Source organism: Rhinoderma darwinii, chromosome 1, assembly GCF_050947455.1.
Source record: "Rhinoderma darwinii isolate aRhiDar2 chromosome 1, aRhiDar2.hap1, whole genome shotgun sequence".
Taxonomy (NCBI): Eukaryota; Metazoa; Chordata; class Amphibia; order Anura; family Rhinodermatidae; genus Rhinoderma; species Rhinoderma darwinii.
Genome location: NC_134687.1, coordinates 261,496,111 through 261,513,697, shown reverse-complemented (window position 1 = coordinate 261,513,697; position 17,587 = coordinate 261,496,111). Strand labels below are relative to the sequence as shown.

The 17,587-nt window shown below is 44.2% G+C and overlaps 1 protein-coding gene across 4 annotated transcripts in view; it reads left to right on the top strand.

The window, feature by feature from the left end:
- The window catches only part of CHAF1A (chromatin assembly factor 1 subunit A), a 292,690-nt gene that overhangs the window by 237,461 nt on the left and 37,642 nt on the right, over positions 1 to 17,587 (top strand). For all 4 annotated transcript variants that reach the window (XM_075863788.1, XM_075863800.1, XM_075863783.1 and 1 more), the window contains 2 exons: positions 14,363 to 14,464; positions 16,789 to 17,038. In XM_075863788.1, coding sequence (XP_075719903.1) covers positions 14,363 to 14,464; positions 16,789 to 17,038 — 352 coding nt within the window. The remainder of the gene's footprint in view (positions 1 to 14,362; positions 14,465 to 16,788; positions 17,039 to 17,587) is intronic.

The following is a 17,587-nucleotide window of genomic DNA, read 5'->3' as shown; positions in this document are numbered from 1 at the left end:
GTGTGTGTGGCGCTATGTACAGGGGGCTGTGTGTGGCGCTATCTGCAGGGGAGGGTGTGGCGCTATCTACATGGGATTGTGTGGTGCCATCTACAGGGGGCAGTGTGTGGCACTATCTACAGGGGAGTGTGTGTGTGTGGCGCTATCTACAGGGGGTATGTTTGGCGCTAACTACAGGGGAGTGTGCGGCACTCTCTACAGGGGATTCCAGTCCAGGAGGAGACCCTGACCTCACTGTCCATATATGGACAGTGACCTCAAGGGCTACCTCTAGGAGAGGAATCCCCGGCCAGAGTGTCGGCAACTCTCTGGCCGGGGATTCCGCTCCTGGATGGGTGAATGGCAGAGCAGGAAGCTGATACTTTCCTGCTCTGAATATGGCAGTGGCTGAGACACGTCTGGGACAGTAATTTGCCGGGACTGCATCTGTAGATTCAGGACAGTCCCTGTAAATTCAGGACTGTTGCTAACTTTGCCTCCGGTATAAGCTTTCTCCCCCTGCCCAGGTATACTCTCTCCTTCCTCTACCCCTCCCCATGTATAATTTCTCTCATCCCTTCAGATATCATCACTTTTCACCCAATTATTCCCCCCCCCCATTGTATAATGCCTCCTCCAGTGGAGGGATGTCACGATACCAGAATTTGGACTTCGGTACCGATGCTTTGTGTAGTATTGCGATTTCGATGACAAAGCTATACTTTGCCAACAGTAATAAAAAAACAAAACAGTTCTTCCATTTCTTATGTGAGGCGCGAGGTGTGATGGTAAATTTAACCTCCATTTGCCTCACATTAATAGTAATTAACCCCATCATGTTCATCAATTATAATGGGTTAATGTGTAAGGTACATGATGGGGTTAATTACTATTAATGTGAGGCACATGGAGGTTAAATTCATCACACCTCATGCCCCACATTATTAAGTGAAAGAAGTTTTTATTTTATTTTTTACAGCGTACACATCATAAATGATGCAAAAAAATTGTTGTTCAGGTTATTACGGCCGCGCCAATACTGAATGTGTATATTTTATGTATTGAGACTTATTTTAATGTGTTTTGTAAAAAAGGTGTAGGTGTATATTTTTTTAATTTAACATTACTTTATGTTTTTACTTTATTTTTTAAACTTTAATGTACTGGTATATATCTATATACGGATAGTACACAGGCAGTTGTTAGGACAGACCTGAGTATGCCCTAACAGGAAATATGGTAGGACAGTCCGGGGGTCCTTCATTGGACCCTGGCTGTCTGCCCATATATGGTATGTCCCTCAATCGCGTCACAGGGATTCCTGCGACGCGATCCAAGGGGCATCCTCCCTTCTTATTTTCCCCTGAATGCTGCAGTCAGCTTTGATCGCAGCATTCAGGGGAATAGCGGAGGAGATGAGAGGTTTCTTTGATCTCTGCCTTTATAGAGTGGGACTGCGGCTGTGTAATACAACCATTGCCCCGCCCCGCACACGGTCAGCACGAGGTGATGCGGGCGGCGCTGCACTAATGAGCGGCGGTTCAGGCACTGAAGACAGAACATGTGGGGGTGTTTTGTAGTGCGCCCGCCATGTTCTGTTTTCAGTGCCGCCACTCATTAGTGCAGCGCTGGCCACATTGCATCATCCTGGCGGCGCGCACATGTCAGGACTCCGGAGCGGGGCCGTAACTGTATCACACAGCCGCAGCTCCGCTCTCATACATTCATGTATTACAATATTGAGCTGTGCGGCCGCACAGCTTAGTATCGAAATACATGAAATAACGGTATCGAACCGTTTGGGGGTGCACGGTATCGAAACCGTATCAAAGTTTTGATGCATCGTGCATCCCTACTCAAGTGCCATCCTCCCTCCATTATTATCTCCTTCCCACTCTAGCATAATTTCCCTCCCTACCCAATTATCATCTCCCTGCCCCCATTATCATCTCCCTGCCCCCATTATCATCTCCCTGCCCCCATTATCATCTCCCTGCCCCCATTATCATCTCCCTGCCCCCATTATCATCTCCCTGCCCCCATTATCATCTCCCTGCCCCCATTATCATCTCCCTGCCCCCATTATCATCTCCCTGCCCCCATTATCATCTCCCTGCCCCCATTATCATCTAACTCTACCCCCATTATCATCTCCCTGCCCCCATTATCATCTAACTCTACCCCCATTATCATCTCCCTGCCCCCATTATCATCTAACTCTACCCCCTCCCCATAGAAAGCAAAAATCTTACCCACGTCTGTATTAGTTTACACTGCAGCATAGGATTGTATCACTCAGCTCTACAACGGCTCTTGTCCTGTGTAAACAGAGGGAGAAGACTGGTTTATTGTCACATGTTACACAGGACGGGAGATAAGAGCCGTAGAGCTGATACAATCCTATGCTGCGGTGTTAACATAATACAGAGGGGGGTAAGATATTTACTTTCTATGGGGGCAGGAGGAGATTTTTTCAGCAGGCTCCGGGCAGCAGCAGCCGGACACAGACATAAGTTAGTACTCACTGTGTCAGAAGATGAAGACGACGACGACTGCTGCTGCTGCTGCTGGACGTATCCTCCGAGGCTGAGCTCATAACTCCCGCTGCTGTGATGTCTCCTCCCCGCACGCTGTCACGCTGTTGTGGAGGAGGAGGGGCGGGCACATCTCACTCTCCAGCGGGCCCTTACGGTTATTCTGATGTAATGAACGGGCCCCTGCTTCGTGATGGGACCTGTTCCTTTCACCGTAATAAAATCGTAAGAGCCACACTGCCGTGAGTATATTAATTCCAGCGGCAGAGTGCGTGCCCCTTTTTATTAAATTTATGCCCGGGCCCCTCACTGCAGTACCCCCAGTACCCCCCTGATGGCGGCCCTGAATATATCCACAACTAGATAAACGACACACAGCACAAAATTTGTACCATGAAAATATAAAACAAACTTTATTGAAATACACAACAGCATATTGGCCATCAAAAGATAAAATCAATGATACAAGCAATAAAAGGATAGTGTGGAGATACAGTGAGGACATATCCAAATAACATGCTAATAAAATGTAAACATCATGTGATGTGGTAAAGTACAGACCTCTACATCCAAACAAAGAGATATATCACAGGCAGTATTTGTGGAAAGTATGAACATAAATGTACTATACACCTGACCAGAGGCACATAAAAATGTGCACAGTTGTAGCAATCAGCTAGGATTGCATGAGGAACAGCCTGAGTCAAAGGCTGTGAACTGTACCAACCCGTAGATTGCATGGTAGGTCACACAAAAGGTATCTCCACACTAAACGCCCCCTACGCCACACCAGTACCCATGTACCAGTACACAGACCCCCCCCCCCCCCCCCCAAACCAGACTGCATCCTGGACTACAATAGGTACATGGGAGGGGTGGACTTGTCCAGATCAAGTCCTGAAACCCTACAGCGCCATGCGGAAAACGAGTGTGTGCTATAAGAAGCTGGCTGTGCACATCATACAGATGGCATTGTACAATGCGTACGTGCTACATCGATGTGCAGGCCAGAGGGGAACTTTCCTGGAATTTCAAGAGGTGGTTATCAAAAACCTAATCTTTAGGGACCAGGAAGGGTGGGCACCCAGGACTTCTGGAAGCGAGGCCACACGCATTGTACCAGGGCAACACTTTCCAGGAGAAGTTCCCCAAACTGGCAAGAAGGGAAAGAATGAAGAGGTGCAGAGTCTTCTCAAAGAGGGGGATAAGGAGGGACACAATATACCAATGTGACGCGTGTCCCGAAAAGGCAGGGCTCTGTATAAAAGAGTGTTTTAAAATTGATCATACATCCCTTGATTTTTAATTTTACACCAGTTTTATTTACCCTGATGCACTCCACAGCTTATCCCCCTCATTTTTCCCTTCTGAGCCCTGCTATGTGCCCAGGCAGCTAAGAGCCACATGTAGGGTATTGCCGTACCCAGGAGAACCCACATTACAAATTAAGGGGTGTATATCTCCGGTGGCGCATGCTGGGCACAATATATTGGACACTGAAATGGCAGATATATATAGAAAATTGCAATTTTCAGGCTGCACCATCTGCTGGGCAATACCTTTTAGACAATACCTGTGGGGTCAAAATGCTCACTACACCTCTAGATGAATGCCTTAAGGGGTGTAGATATTAATATGGGGTCACTTCTTCAGGGTTTTAACTGTACTGGTACCTCAGGGGCTTCTGCATTCATGACTTGGCACCAGAAAAGCTCCAGTAGGCCAAATGGTGGTCCTTCCCTTCTCATCCCTGCCGTGTGCCCAGGCAGCTGATAACAGCCACATGTAGGGTATTGTCGTACCCAGGAGAAACCACATTACAATTTAAGGGGTGTATATCTCCGGTGGCGCATGCTGGGCACAATATATTGGACACTGAAAGGGCATGCACATATACATATATTTTTGCAAATCTCACGCTGCACCATCTGATGCGCAATACCTTTTAGACAATACCTGTGGGATCAAAATGCTCACTACACCTCTAGATGAATGCCTTAAGGGGTGTAGATTTTAAAATGGGGTCATTTCTGGTGGGTTTCCATTGCTTTGATACCTCTAGGCTTTTCAAATGCGACATGGCACCGGAAAACCATTCCAGCAAAATCTGGATTCCAAAGAACACATAGCGGTCCTTTCCTTCTGAGCCCTCCCATCGGCCCAAATGGCCGTTTATCACCACAAATGGCGTATTGCTGCACTCAGGACAAATTGGGCAACAAAATGGGGCAATATGTTCTCTAAATTTTTATCAAAAATGACATCTTATTGGAAAAAGTCATTTTTTTAAATTTCACAGCCCAATTCAAATACGCGCTGTGAAAAAACTGTTGGGTCAAAATGGTAACAACCATAAATTCCTTGAGGGGTGCAGTTTCCAAAATGGGGTCACTATTGGGGGATTCCTACTGTTTTGGCACCTCAACACCTCTTTAAACCTGGCATGCTGCCTAAAATATATTCTAATAAAAAAAGAGGCCTCAAAATGCACAAGGTGCTTCTTTGCTTCTGGGGCTTGTGTTTTAGTCCACAAGCACAACTAGAGCCACATGTGAGACACTTCTAAAAACTGCAGAATCTGGACAATACATATTTAGTATTGTTTCTCTGGTAAAACCTTCTGTGTTATAGAATAAAATTGAAATTCAGCAAGAAAAATGAAATTTGCAAATCTCACCTCCACTTTGCTTTAATTCCTGTGAAATGCCTAAAGGGTTAAAAAAAAACTTTCTAAATGCTGTTTTGAATACTTTGAGGGGTCTAGTTTTTAAAATGGGGTGTTTTATGGGGGTTTCTAATATATAGGAACCTCAAAGCCACTTCAGAACTGAACAGGTACCTTTAAAAAAAGGCTTTTGAAATTTTCTTAAAAATATGAGAAATTGCTGTTTTATGTTCTAAGCTTTGTAACGTCCAAGCAAAATGTTCAAAAAACCATGCCAATCTAAAGTAGACATATGGGAAATATGAACTAGTAACCATTTTTGGTGGTATAACCATCTGTTTTACAAGCCGATGCATTTAAATTGAGAAAAATGCTATTTTTTCAAAATTTTCTCTAAATTTTGCAATTTTTCACAAATAAACACTGAATATATCGACCAAATTTTACCACTAACCTAAAGCCCAATGTCTCAAGAGAAAACAATCTCAGAATCGCTTGGATAGGTTTAAGCATTCCGACGTTATTACCACATAAAGTGAAATATGTCAGATTTGAAAAATGTGCTCTGAGCCTTAAGGCCCAAACTAGGCTGCGTCCTTAAGGGGTTAAAGTATGGCGACAAAAAAAACTAATTTTGAAAACAAATTTATTATGCAAGAGTAGTAAAACATAAAAAAAAGTTACATTTCGTATCGCCGCAATCGTGATGACCTTCTGAATAAAGTTTAATGTTTATACCACACGGAAAGCGGTGCAGATTTAAGATGCAAAAAAGAATGGTGAAATTACAGTTTTTTTTCCATGACCTCCCAAAAAAGTTAATAAGTTAATCAATAAATTTTATGTACCCCAAATTGTCATTAAAAAAAGTACAACTTGTCCCACAAAAATGTCCTTGTACAGCTATGTTGAAGGAAAAGTAAAAAACGTACAGCTATTTGAATGAGACGATGGGAAACAAAAAATTGCTTTGTCATAAAGGCATAAAATAGGCTGGGTTAATTTAAAGAGGCTCTGTCACCACATTATAAGTGCCCTATCTCCTACATAAGGAGATGTGCGCTATAATGTAGGTGACAGTAATGCTTCTTATTTTTTAAAAAAAACCGATCTATTTTTACCACTTTATTAGCGATTTTGGTTTATGCTAATGAGTTTCTTAATGCCCAAGTGGGCGTTGTACAGAGGAGTGTATGACGCTGACCAATCAGTGTCATGCACTCCCCTCCATTTACACAGCAGCATCGCGTTCTTACTAGAACGCGATGTGCAGCCACATACACAGACATTAACGTTAATCAAGTGTCCTGATAATGAATATATATGACCTCCAGCCAGGACGTCATGTGTATCCAGAATCCTGACTCTTCTGAATCTCTTCTGTGAGATTTCCAGCAAGGGAAACGAAATCTCGTTTACCTTGTAATCTCGCGAGATTACGTGTGGCTTGCTGGAATCTCACAGAATATTCAGAAGTGTCAGGTTTCTGAATACACATGACGTCCAGGCTGGAGGTAATGTATATTCATTATAAGGACACTAGATTAACGTTAATGTCTGTGTATGTGGCTGCAGATCGTGTTTTAGTAAGAACGCGATGCTGCTGTGTAAATGAATGGAGAGGAGTGTATGACGCTGACTGGTCAGCGTCATACACACTCTGTACAACGCCCACTTGGGCATTAAGAAACATTCGCATAAAGCTAAAAATCTCTAATAAAGTGGTTTAAAATAGATCGTTTTTCTAAATAAAAAGCATTACTGTCACATACATTATAGCACCGATCTCCTTATATAGGAGATAGGGCACTTATAATGTGGTGACAGATCCGCTTTAATTAGTGGTAGCGTGCTTTTGGTTTCTAATAGAATTCCTGATCCCTGTGCCTGAAAAGGAAAAGTGTGTAGGTGTTCGGTTAGCTTTTAGTGGGTTTCCTCATTCTGCATCATACCCCATTTTTTTTTTTTATTATTTTTTAGGTAACTGGGGACGGGATACATGATAAATCCTCTGCTGCTCCAGCGCAACTACTTTGGTGGTTCATGTTAGGCTTTGTGTACTGCGCTGCAGTGATGAGTTGTCCACCCATTTCACTGCGGCAGCCAGTCACTGGCCTTAACGGTCTTGTATTGTGAGGCCAGTGATTGACCTCAGCGGTCATGTGGGTATACGGCACGTCATGACTGCAGCACAGTAAACAAATACCAGCGAGCGACATTGAGTTGGCAGGACTTCACCCTCCGCACCAGGACGTGCTATTACGTCCAGGTGCGCGAAGGGGTTATCTATGGAGCGGGCTTGCGCTAAGCCCACTCTATATGCTGCAGGTGTCTGCTGTGTATTACAGCTGACACACTGGACCAGTAGGCAGGAATGTGATCGCGGGGTGCCGATGGTTGTCGTGGCAGCCCAGGGGCCTAATGAAGGCCCCCAGGTCTGCCTCTATTTAGCCATGCCTCTGGCAGGGCTTAACAGAAGCCTGTGAAAATGACAATTTACTGCAATACATTAGTATTGCAGTGTATTGTACCAGCAATCTAACGATTTCTGGTTCAAGTCCCTCTAGAGCAGGGGTCTCAAGCACGCGGGCCGCATTCGGCCCCTGGGGCTGTCATCTGTGGCCCGCGGGACACAGAGCCGCTAGTATATGCTCTGCTCCGAGACTCTGGAATTCCCTGACATCGCTGTCCACATATGAACAGATGTCTGGGGCTTCCCCAGAGCCGGAGTCCCGTGCAGAGCGCTAGTATCGGCTCTGCTCAGGGACTCTGAAATTCCCTGACATCGCTGTCCATATATGGAGAGTGTTTCAGGGTCTTCCCAAGAGCGGAGTCCCGAGCAGAGCGCTAGTATCGGCTCTGCTCCGGGACTCTGGAATTCCCTGACATCGGTGTCCATGTTTGGACACGATGTCTGGGGCTTCCCCAGAGCCGGAGTCTAGTGCAGAGCTCTAGTACAGGCTCTGCGCCGGGACTCTGTGGAATTCCCTGACATCACTGTCCATACATCGACAATGATGTCAGGGGCTTCCCGGAGCAGGAGTCCCAATGATGTCAGGAGCACAGCTGGAGTCCTAGGAAGAGCCTACTAGCGCTCTGCCCGGGACTACAGCTCTGGGGTTGCCCCTGACATCTCTGTCCATATATGGACAGTGATGTCAGGAGCAGAGCTGGAATCCCCGGCAGAGTGCTAGAAGCGGCTCTGCTCCGGGACTCCAGCTCTGGGCAAGCCCCTGACATCACTGTGGCGGCATCTGCGGAGGGCACTGTGGCGGCATCTGCGGAGGGCACTGTGGCGGCATCTGCGGAGGGCACTGTGGCGGCATCTGCGGAGGGCACTGTGGCGGCATCTGCGGAGGGCACTGTGGCGGCATCTGCGGAGGGCACTGTGGGCATCTAAAGAGGGCACTGTGGCGGCATCTAAAGAGGGCACTGTGGCGGCATCTAAAGAGGGCACTGTGGCGGCATCTAAAGAGGGCACTGGCAATATCTAGGGGTGTGTTGCATTATCTACAGAGGGCGCTGTGGCAGTATGTACAGAGGGCACTTGCAATATCTAGGGGTGTGTTGCATTATCTACAGAGGGCACTGGCATTATCTACAGAGGGCACTCTGGCATTATTTAGGGGTGTGTTGCATTATCTACTGAGGGCACTGGCATTATCTACTGAGGGCACTGGCATTATCTACAGAGCGCACTGGCATTATCTAGGGGTGTGTTGCATGATCTACAGAGGACTCTGCGGCAGCATCCGCGGAGGGCACTGCGGCAGCATCCGCGGAGGGCACTGCGGCAGCATCCGCGGAGGACACTGCGGCAACATCTAGGGGTGTGTTGCATGATCTACAGAGGGCACTGTGGCAGTATGTACAGAGGTCACTGGCAATATCTAGGGGTGTGTTGCATTATCCACAGAGGGCACTGGCACTATCTAAAAAGGGGCTGCCCAATCTTGACGTGTGTCTGCCAACTGAGCCGCCGGACTGTATTTAGCGACACTTAAACTGGAAAACTGGATTGTTGAAATAAGCACGTGGAGAAATATCTCAAATTCTAAACCTAGCGGTATTATTATAGTAATGTAGTAGTATTATTATTATAGTGTTATAGTAGTTCAAATAAGTAATTTATTACCAATTTTGTATTGTATCAAATTTGAAAGTAATGCGGCCTGTCAACTTCCCATTTTTTCTATATGCGGCCCACTTACCCGGCCGAGTTTGAGACACCTGCCCTAGAGGGACTAATAAAATGTGTAAAATTAAAGGTTTTTTTGAAGGAAAAAAAAAATGGATATATTAAAAGTTAGAAAAACCCACCTTCTCCCATTTTTTCCTCTTAAGTAATGGAAAAATAAACAATTTGGTTTTGCTGCATTTGTTAACCCCTTTCTGCTTTGGCCGCTTTTGACCTTCCTGACAGATCCTTATTTTTTCAAATGTGACATGTTACACTTTATGTAGTAATAACTTCGGAATGTTTTTACCTATCCAAACGATTCTGAGATTGTTTTCTCGTAACACATTGGACTTTGTTACTGGCAAAATTTGCTTCATACATTCCGTATTTAATTGTGAAAAACACCAAAATTTAGGGAAACCTTTTCCAAAATTTGCGTTTTTCCCAACTTTAAATGTATCTGCTTGTAAGTCAGGCAGTTATACCACACAAAATTGTTGCTAATTAACATCCCCCATATGTCTACTTTAGAATGGCATCATTTTTTTTAACATGCTTTTATTTTTTTTCAGGATGTTATAAGGCTTAGGACTTTTGCGGCAATTTCTCACATATTCAAGAAAATTTCAAAAGGCTATTTTTACAGGGGCCAGTTCAGTTGTGAAGTGGCTTTGAGTGCCTTGTATATTAGAAGCCCTCAATAAGTCACCCCATTTTAAAAGCTGCACCCTCACGGTATTCAAAACAGCATGTAGAAAGCTGCTTAACCCTTTAGACATTTCACAGGAATTAAAGCAAAGATTTGCAAAAATTCATTCTTAATCCATTTTTTTTGTAACACAAAGTTTTACCAGAGAAAAAGAACTCTATTGCCCAGGTTCTGCAGTTTTAGGAAATATCCAACATGTGGCCCTAGCGTGCTTATGGACTGAAGCACAGACCTCGGAAGCAAAGGAGTAGCTAGTATTTTTTGGGCCTCCTTTTTATTAGAATATATTTTAGGCACCATGTCAAGTTTGAAGGGCTCTTTTGGTGCCAAAACAGTGGAAATCCCCCAAAAGTGACCCCATTTGGGAAGCTACACCCCTGAAGGAAATAATCTAGGGGTATAGTGTGATTTTTGAAGCCACAGGTTTATTGCAGAACTTATTGGAAATAGGTCGTAAAAATTAAAATCTACGTTTTTTTCAAAGAAATCGTAGATTTAGGAAATTTTTTCTCATTTCTCCCAGGACTCAAAAAGAAAAAGCACTGCAACATTTGTAAAGAAATTTCTCCCGAGTAAAACAATATCACACATGTGGTCATAAACAGCTGTTTGGACACACAGCAGGGCTTAGAAGGGAAAGAGCGCCATTTGGCTTTTGAAGCTGAAATTTAACAGGAATGGTTTGCGGTGGCCATGTCACGTTTGCAAAGCCCCTGAGGGACCAAAATAGTGGAAACGCCCAAAAAGTGACGATTAAGGAAACTACACCCCTTGAGGAATTAATCTAGGGGTGTAGTGAGCATTTGAACCCCACAGGGGTATCCTAGATTTTGTTAGAATTGGGCAGTGACAATAAAAGCAATACTTTTTCTTCAATCAGACGTAGCTTTAGCCCAAAATTTTTCATTTTCTAAACCCAGGAAAAAAAGAACCCCAACATTTGTAAAACAACTTCTCTGGAGTATGGGAATACCCCATATGTGGTCATAAACTGCTGTTTGGGCACACGGCAAGGATCAGAAGAGGAGTGCCATTTGGCTTTTGGAGTGCAGATTTTGCCGATTTTAGTTTCTGGTCGCTATGTCGCATTTGCAAAGAAGTAACCCTATTTTGGAAACTACACCCCTCAAGGTATTCACCTAGGGGTCTAGTGAGCATATTAACCCTGCAGGTGTTTTGCAGAAATTAGTGTTCACTCGATGTTGCAGTGTGAAAATGGGATTTTTTCCATAGATATGCCAATATGTGGTCCCCAGCTTGTGCCATCATAACAAGACCGCTCTAAAATTATTATGCAGTCTTTCCCGGTTTTAGAAATTCCCTACATGTAGCCCTAGTCTTTTGCCTGGACATTCGACCAGGCTCAGGAGTGAAATCGTACCATGCGAAGTTGAGGCCTAATTTGCCGATTTACAAAGTATTGGTTCACAATTGCAGAGGCTCTGATGTGAAATAATAAAAGAAACCCCTGACAAGTGACCCCTTTTTGGAAACTGCACGCCTCAAGGTATTAAGGGGTGTAGTGAGCATGTTCACCCCCACAGGAGCTGTATGACGGGCTGTTTTTTTGCGAGACGAGCTATAGTTCTTATATGACCAAAAACCAGGAATTCCAGCATTGTTTTTTAAGTGTTATTTTTGTGTTTGTTTTTTTACGCCTTTCACCACATGGACTAAATAACATAATATTTTTACAGTTCAGACCGTTACGGACGCGGTGATACCAAATATGTTTGGTTTATTTATTTTTTCCAATAATAAAGGACTTGATAAGTGAAAAAGGGCGATTTGTGTTTTATTTCGTTACTTTAAACGTTTTTATAGGTTTTTTCCAACCTGTTTTCACACTTTTTTTTTCACTTTTTCTTTTCCCACCACTTTTTTTTTCTATATGCGCAATCGGCAGCCCTGCGATTGCATGGCAGGGCTGCCGAACTGCTAGCAAGCTTTTGATTGCTGCATCTCAAGGGTTAATGACAGGAATCAGCTAGCTCCGGTTCTTGCCGTTACAGGTGAATGTTAGCTGTAACATACAGCAGACATCCACCGCTTATGATGCCGGCTCAGCTCCTCAGCCGGCGCCATCTTGCCAGCGGCTACGGAAGCCTTTTAGGCCCCACCTTCCGGCGGGGCCTTAAAGGGAATGTGTTGCCAGCAAAACAGGTTGTTTTTTTTTTAGTTAAACAATTAGTGTGTAGGTGATTAAACATTGTTCGAATTTTTTTTATTTTTTTCACGAGTCAGGAAATATTATAAATTGGATTCAATTTATAATATTTCCTAGCACTGGTCACTAGATGGAGCAATTCCCAAAATTGCAGCATTGCATGTGGTAAAGCAACCACATTGCTTTATGCTGCAAAATTGGGAAAAAATCCCTCGCTCTAGTGAGCTCTCAGAATCCCCCCCTCCTTTATCCTGGCTAGTGCCGGGAGAAACGAGGGGTTTGAACGGTCTAACCTCCTACACTGTGTGTCGCCATTTTTTGAGCTAACACACAGTGTAGAAGGTTTACATACACTAGTAAAACACACAAACACGAACATACATAGAAATCACTTACCTGCTCCAGTCGCCGCCGCTCCCTCCGGTCCGTCTGCTGCCGCTGCTCCATGTGCACAAGTCCGGAAGCCGCGACCGGAAGTAGTAATCTTACTGCCCGGCCGCGACTTCCGGTCCACAGGAAAATGGCGCCGGACGGCGCGCATTTCAAATCGGACTGTGTGGGAGCGGCGCATGCGCAGTTCCCACACACACTGCGTACACCATAGTGGATGGAACGGGCCCCGTTCGCAGTCCCTATGGGACTGGAGCTGCCGTATTCCATGTCTGTATGTGTCGTTAATCGACACATACAGAAATGGAAAAAAAAATGGCAGCCCCCATAGGGAAGAAAAAGTGTAAAAATAGAAAAAAAGTAACACACAAACACACAAATATAAACATTTTTAATAAAACCCTAACATAAAACTGATATAAAAAAAAAATATTTGGTGACACTGTTCCTTTTAAAGGCTTCCGTACTAGGCATACCGGGAGGCTAGTGTTAAACCTCCGGTTGCCTTTGCAGCCACCGGCAATTCTATTGCTGGGGTGCTGATGAGCTGCAAACCCCTTAAATGCAGCGACTTCCTTTGACCGCTGCTTTTAAAGGGTTAATGGCGGGGATTGGAGCAAACTTCGGTACCCGCTGTTACCAGGGTGTCAGCTGTAACATTCAGCCAACACCCGGGCATGGTGGCACCGACTCCGCTTCTAAGCCGGTTTCCACAGTTTCTCGTATGGATATGGCAAACTGCGGCGGAAAGCACTAGCTTTCCATGACTTAAACCCCTTCCCGACATTTGTCGTAAGGATAAGTCCGAACTATAACAATATAGCATTAAACTCGCACGGTGAACACCGTAAAAAAAAAGTTAAATGCCAAAATAGCTGTCTTTTTGTCACCTTTATCAAAAAATTGTATGTGCCAAAAAATGGTACCAATAAAAACTACAGCTCGTCCCGCGAAAAAATAAGACCTTAAGCCGCTCAATCAACAAATAAATAAAGTTGTCTCAGAATGTGGTGAAAGAAAACAATTTTTTCTTTCAACGAATGGTTTTATCTTTTTAAAAGTAATAAAATATGAAACAAAGTATATAAATTTGGTATCATCGTAATCTTATTGAGCCGTAGAATAAAGTTAAGTTGTCGTTTTTACTGCAATGTGAAAGCCGTAAAATCGAAACCCAAAAAACAATAGAGGAAGTGCAGTTCTTTCAGCCCGCAAAAATTTTGTTTCTCAGTACTTGAAATGGTACCAATAGAAACTTCAAGTCCTCCCGCAAAAAATAAACAGTCACAGCATTCCATTGACGGAAAGAAAAAAGTTATGGCTATTGAAAGGCAGCAAGTGAAAAACAAAAATGAAAAAGCAAAATGGCTCACTCCTGAAGGGGTTAATAGGTCAAAAATAGCAGATCTGGAGGGGCTTTGTTAGGCCCCCAGACTGCCATGACTACAATTGTCACCCCACTATCATGTCGTGGGTGGGTAAATGGGGTGCTAGATGGTCGCATCGCTATGCACCATGGCATCGACGCAGTTAAACAGCCAGGATTTAAAGTTCTGTCTGTTCCTGGATGTTAAAACAGGGTGTCGGGTGTAATACGCAGTTGACACCCGCCATGTATGGAGCAATGCTCAACCCCCCCCGCCTCTGAATTCTAGATGTCAGTAAGGGGTTAATAGCCCTGTGTCTTGTTTTTTAATCTTGTAGTCAATGATGTGCTTTTGATGTAAATTTATTCTAGGATGAAGATGATGATGATGCGAAGGAAGATGATGAAGATGATGATGGATTCTTTGTACCTCATGGATACTTATCAGAGGATGAAGGGGGAGTGTCTGACGAGGTAAGCATTTTACTATTGGGTAATATGTATTCTTCATCATTGCATCTTTTATTCCTCCTTAATTCACCCCCCACAGTGAGAAGGAGCTTGAATGGAGCGGCAGATGTTTTAAGACACCTAGTTAAATTTCAAAATTCTAAGGCATCATTTACACTAGCGTAATATACGCGCTTGCTTTTCACGCGTGTCGTACGCACCTATATTACTCTATGGGGCAGTGCAGGCAGTCCGTGGGTTTTGCGCAGCGTGAGTGCGCTGCGTAAAACTCACGACATGTTCTATATTTCAGCGTTTTTACGCGCATCACGCACCCATTGAAGTCAATGGGTGCGTGAAAACCACGCAGGTCGCACGGAAGCACTTCCGTGCGAATTGCGTGATTCGCGCAACAGCTGTCAAACTCTGAATGTAAACAAAAGCACCACGTGCTTTTCTGTTTACAAACATCCAAACGGAGTGTCATAATGATGGCGGCTGCGCGAAAATCACGCAGCCGCGCATCATACACTGATGACACACGCAGCTAAGTGCATTTTGCGCACACAAAACGCAGTGTTTTTTGCGTGCGCAAAACGCACACGCTCGTGTAAATCAGGCCTAAGGCTGCAGCACACCAACACTTTGACCAGATATGCTGAGCAATTCTCTTTCTATGGCACTGCAGACAAACCAAAGGTTTTGCAAAGAAAAGCTGCACTCTAATTATTCTATCACCTCTGGAGAAATGTTCTGAAGTTCTATGTAAGCATATTTGTCCGCCGCAAACAGACAAGCCTGCAACTGTAATATATAGCTCACTGCTCTCCCACGCATTGTGTAGCTACTCTTACACCAGAATTCCAAAAACAGTCTGTATTAGATAGTGTAAGTATTTCAGGATAATATGGTAGCAAGAGTGAACACTTGATTTTCTTGTTCGTTGCATTGTGGGACACAGACCGTGGGTATATGCTGTTGCCTCTAGGAGGCTTAACACTAAGAATTTAAGTGGCCCCTCCTATATGATATACGTCGCTTACAGACACTGAGCTATTAAGTATTCGCTTAAGAGGCAGACACTTCTGTTGCAGCAGGGTCTACAATTTTTTTTTTTTTTTACAAATCTGCTATTGTCCCCCTGCCTATGAAGAGAAGAGCGTTAGGTCCTCCCACCCATCAGCCTGAGGTGCACCTCTCGTATCTCTCCCACCACTGTCTCCACTTACCACAGGGCGAAACACTGAGGGGGTGCTCCCGCTGGTCACACATTGGGAGATAGAGGAGGAGGTCATGAAGTTTGAGTGTCATACCCCCATGGGCCTTCACTTGTGTATTTGCTATTCACACTACGGGTCCGCTGGAATCTGCCCACTGACCACTACCTTTTTTGGTCTCCGTAGGCCCTGAACATTTATAGGTGCCATTTCCAGCCGGCCTGATAGTCGCCGGCGTCCTCTTAAATTTCCTCTATAGAGTGCCGCCTGTTTGCGGCAATGTCTGTGTATTTAAGAAAGGAAGCCTGTCTGGATCGCCATGTGGAATGCTTTGCTAAGACCACCTTTGAGGTCTCCGGCTACACTTTACGCCTTAGCTCTGTTGACCCAGGTGGAGGCAAAAATATCACTGAATGGGCATATAAACTCTGTCATGGCCTTTTTATCCTTGACTTTTCAGGAGGAATTGGTGGATCTGTCCCATCTTCTCTCTAACGCGTCAAAGTACATATCCGAGGCTTCTCTTGATGCGGCCCAACTGGTAGCTTGGGCTTCGACTTTTACTATTGCTATCCTCGAGATGACTTGGCTTAAAGCTTGGCATGCAGATACGACTTTCAATCGGTCCCTCCTTTTTTTTTTTTTTTAAATGTTAGATCTACTGTATATGAAAGCACAGCAGCCTACGCTTTCCTATACAGTGGGCCACTGCAAAATAAATCCATACCGCATGTTATTCGGTTTTGTGTTAATTTTATTATTACATTGTTGCCAAATGCTGTTGTATGACTAGTATAGGTCAGGAAACACTCCCGACTTATACCTCTGGCATATGCAAAAGCGAAATGTGAAAAGAGCCATTGAGATCTCGTGAATAACTAACTACTAGTTAGTTTCCTTTTCAATGCCAGACAAGCAAATGGTCTTCTTGGCCTATCCAAAGAATCATGTTAAATACACTTTATTTCAACAAACTTTGCATAAGCGAATATAAGTAACTTTTTAATTTTGTATAGAAAAATGCCTCTTCGATTTCCATTGAATTCGTTATCAAATCGTACATTTTCCTTCAAATGCTATGTGCAGAAATGGTTGTTACTGTTCACAATTTGTTCTGCTTGTTTCTTGTAGGAATGCAAAAATCCAGAAAATCAGAAGGTACGACAAAGACTAAAAGCAAAGGAGTGGGACGAACTACAGTCTAAAGGGAAGAAAATTAATGTGTTGAAACCATTAGCGATCGGATGTGTTTGGCTCGGCAAGTGTTCTGCAGAGTTTCAGTTCCTCCAGAAATTCGCTGCATGTGTAATAGATCCGGCTTGTGGTGACGAGAACATGGTGCAAGAGATTTTCTCCAGCAAGAGTCTTCAAGACCGAGAAAGTAAGAAAAAGGTGTTTTTGTATTTTCTAGAAGTTCCATTCCCTACGTTATTTGGATAAGTGCAGGTATTTATTTATATGTTTATATGTACTGTAATCACTTCTGACTTTTAGTCCTTATTTACACGAGCGTGGGCGTTTTGCGCGCGCAAAAAACGCTGCGTTTTGCGCGCGTTGGCATTGCGTTTTGACTGCGTATTCGCAGCGTTGTTGCGTTTTAAACGCGCGCACGACTAGCGTTTGCAACGCGCGTCAAAAACGCAGAGGAGAATCATGGCAAGCCTGCCTACAAATCTGCCAGCTAGCCCAACCCCTGATTGCTTGTAGAAGCAGGTTTATCACCTTAATCTCCGCCTCTGCCGAGCTCGTCCATGTGTGGAATGTGCCTTTGGCATTATGTCCAGCAGGTGGCGTGTCTTTCTGACGCCAATGCAATTGTCCATGCAGAATGTGACACGCGTTATAGAAATGTGTGTCGGTCTGCATAACTTCTGCTGCATTCATGATGCTACCTTTGATGCACAATATAGCCTTACACATGCAGGCAGCA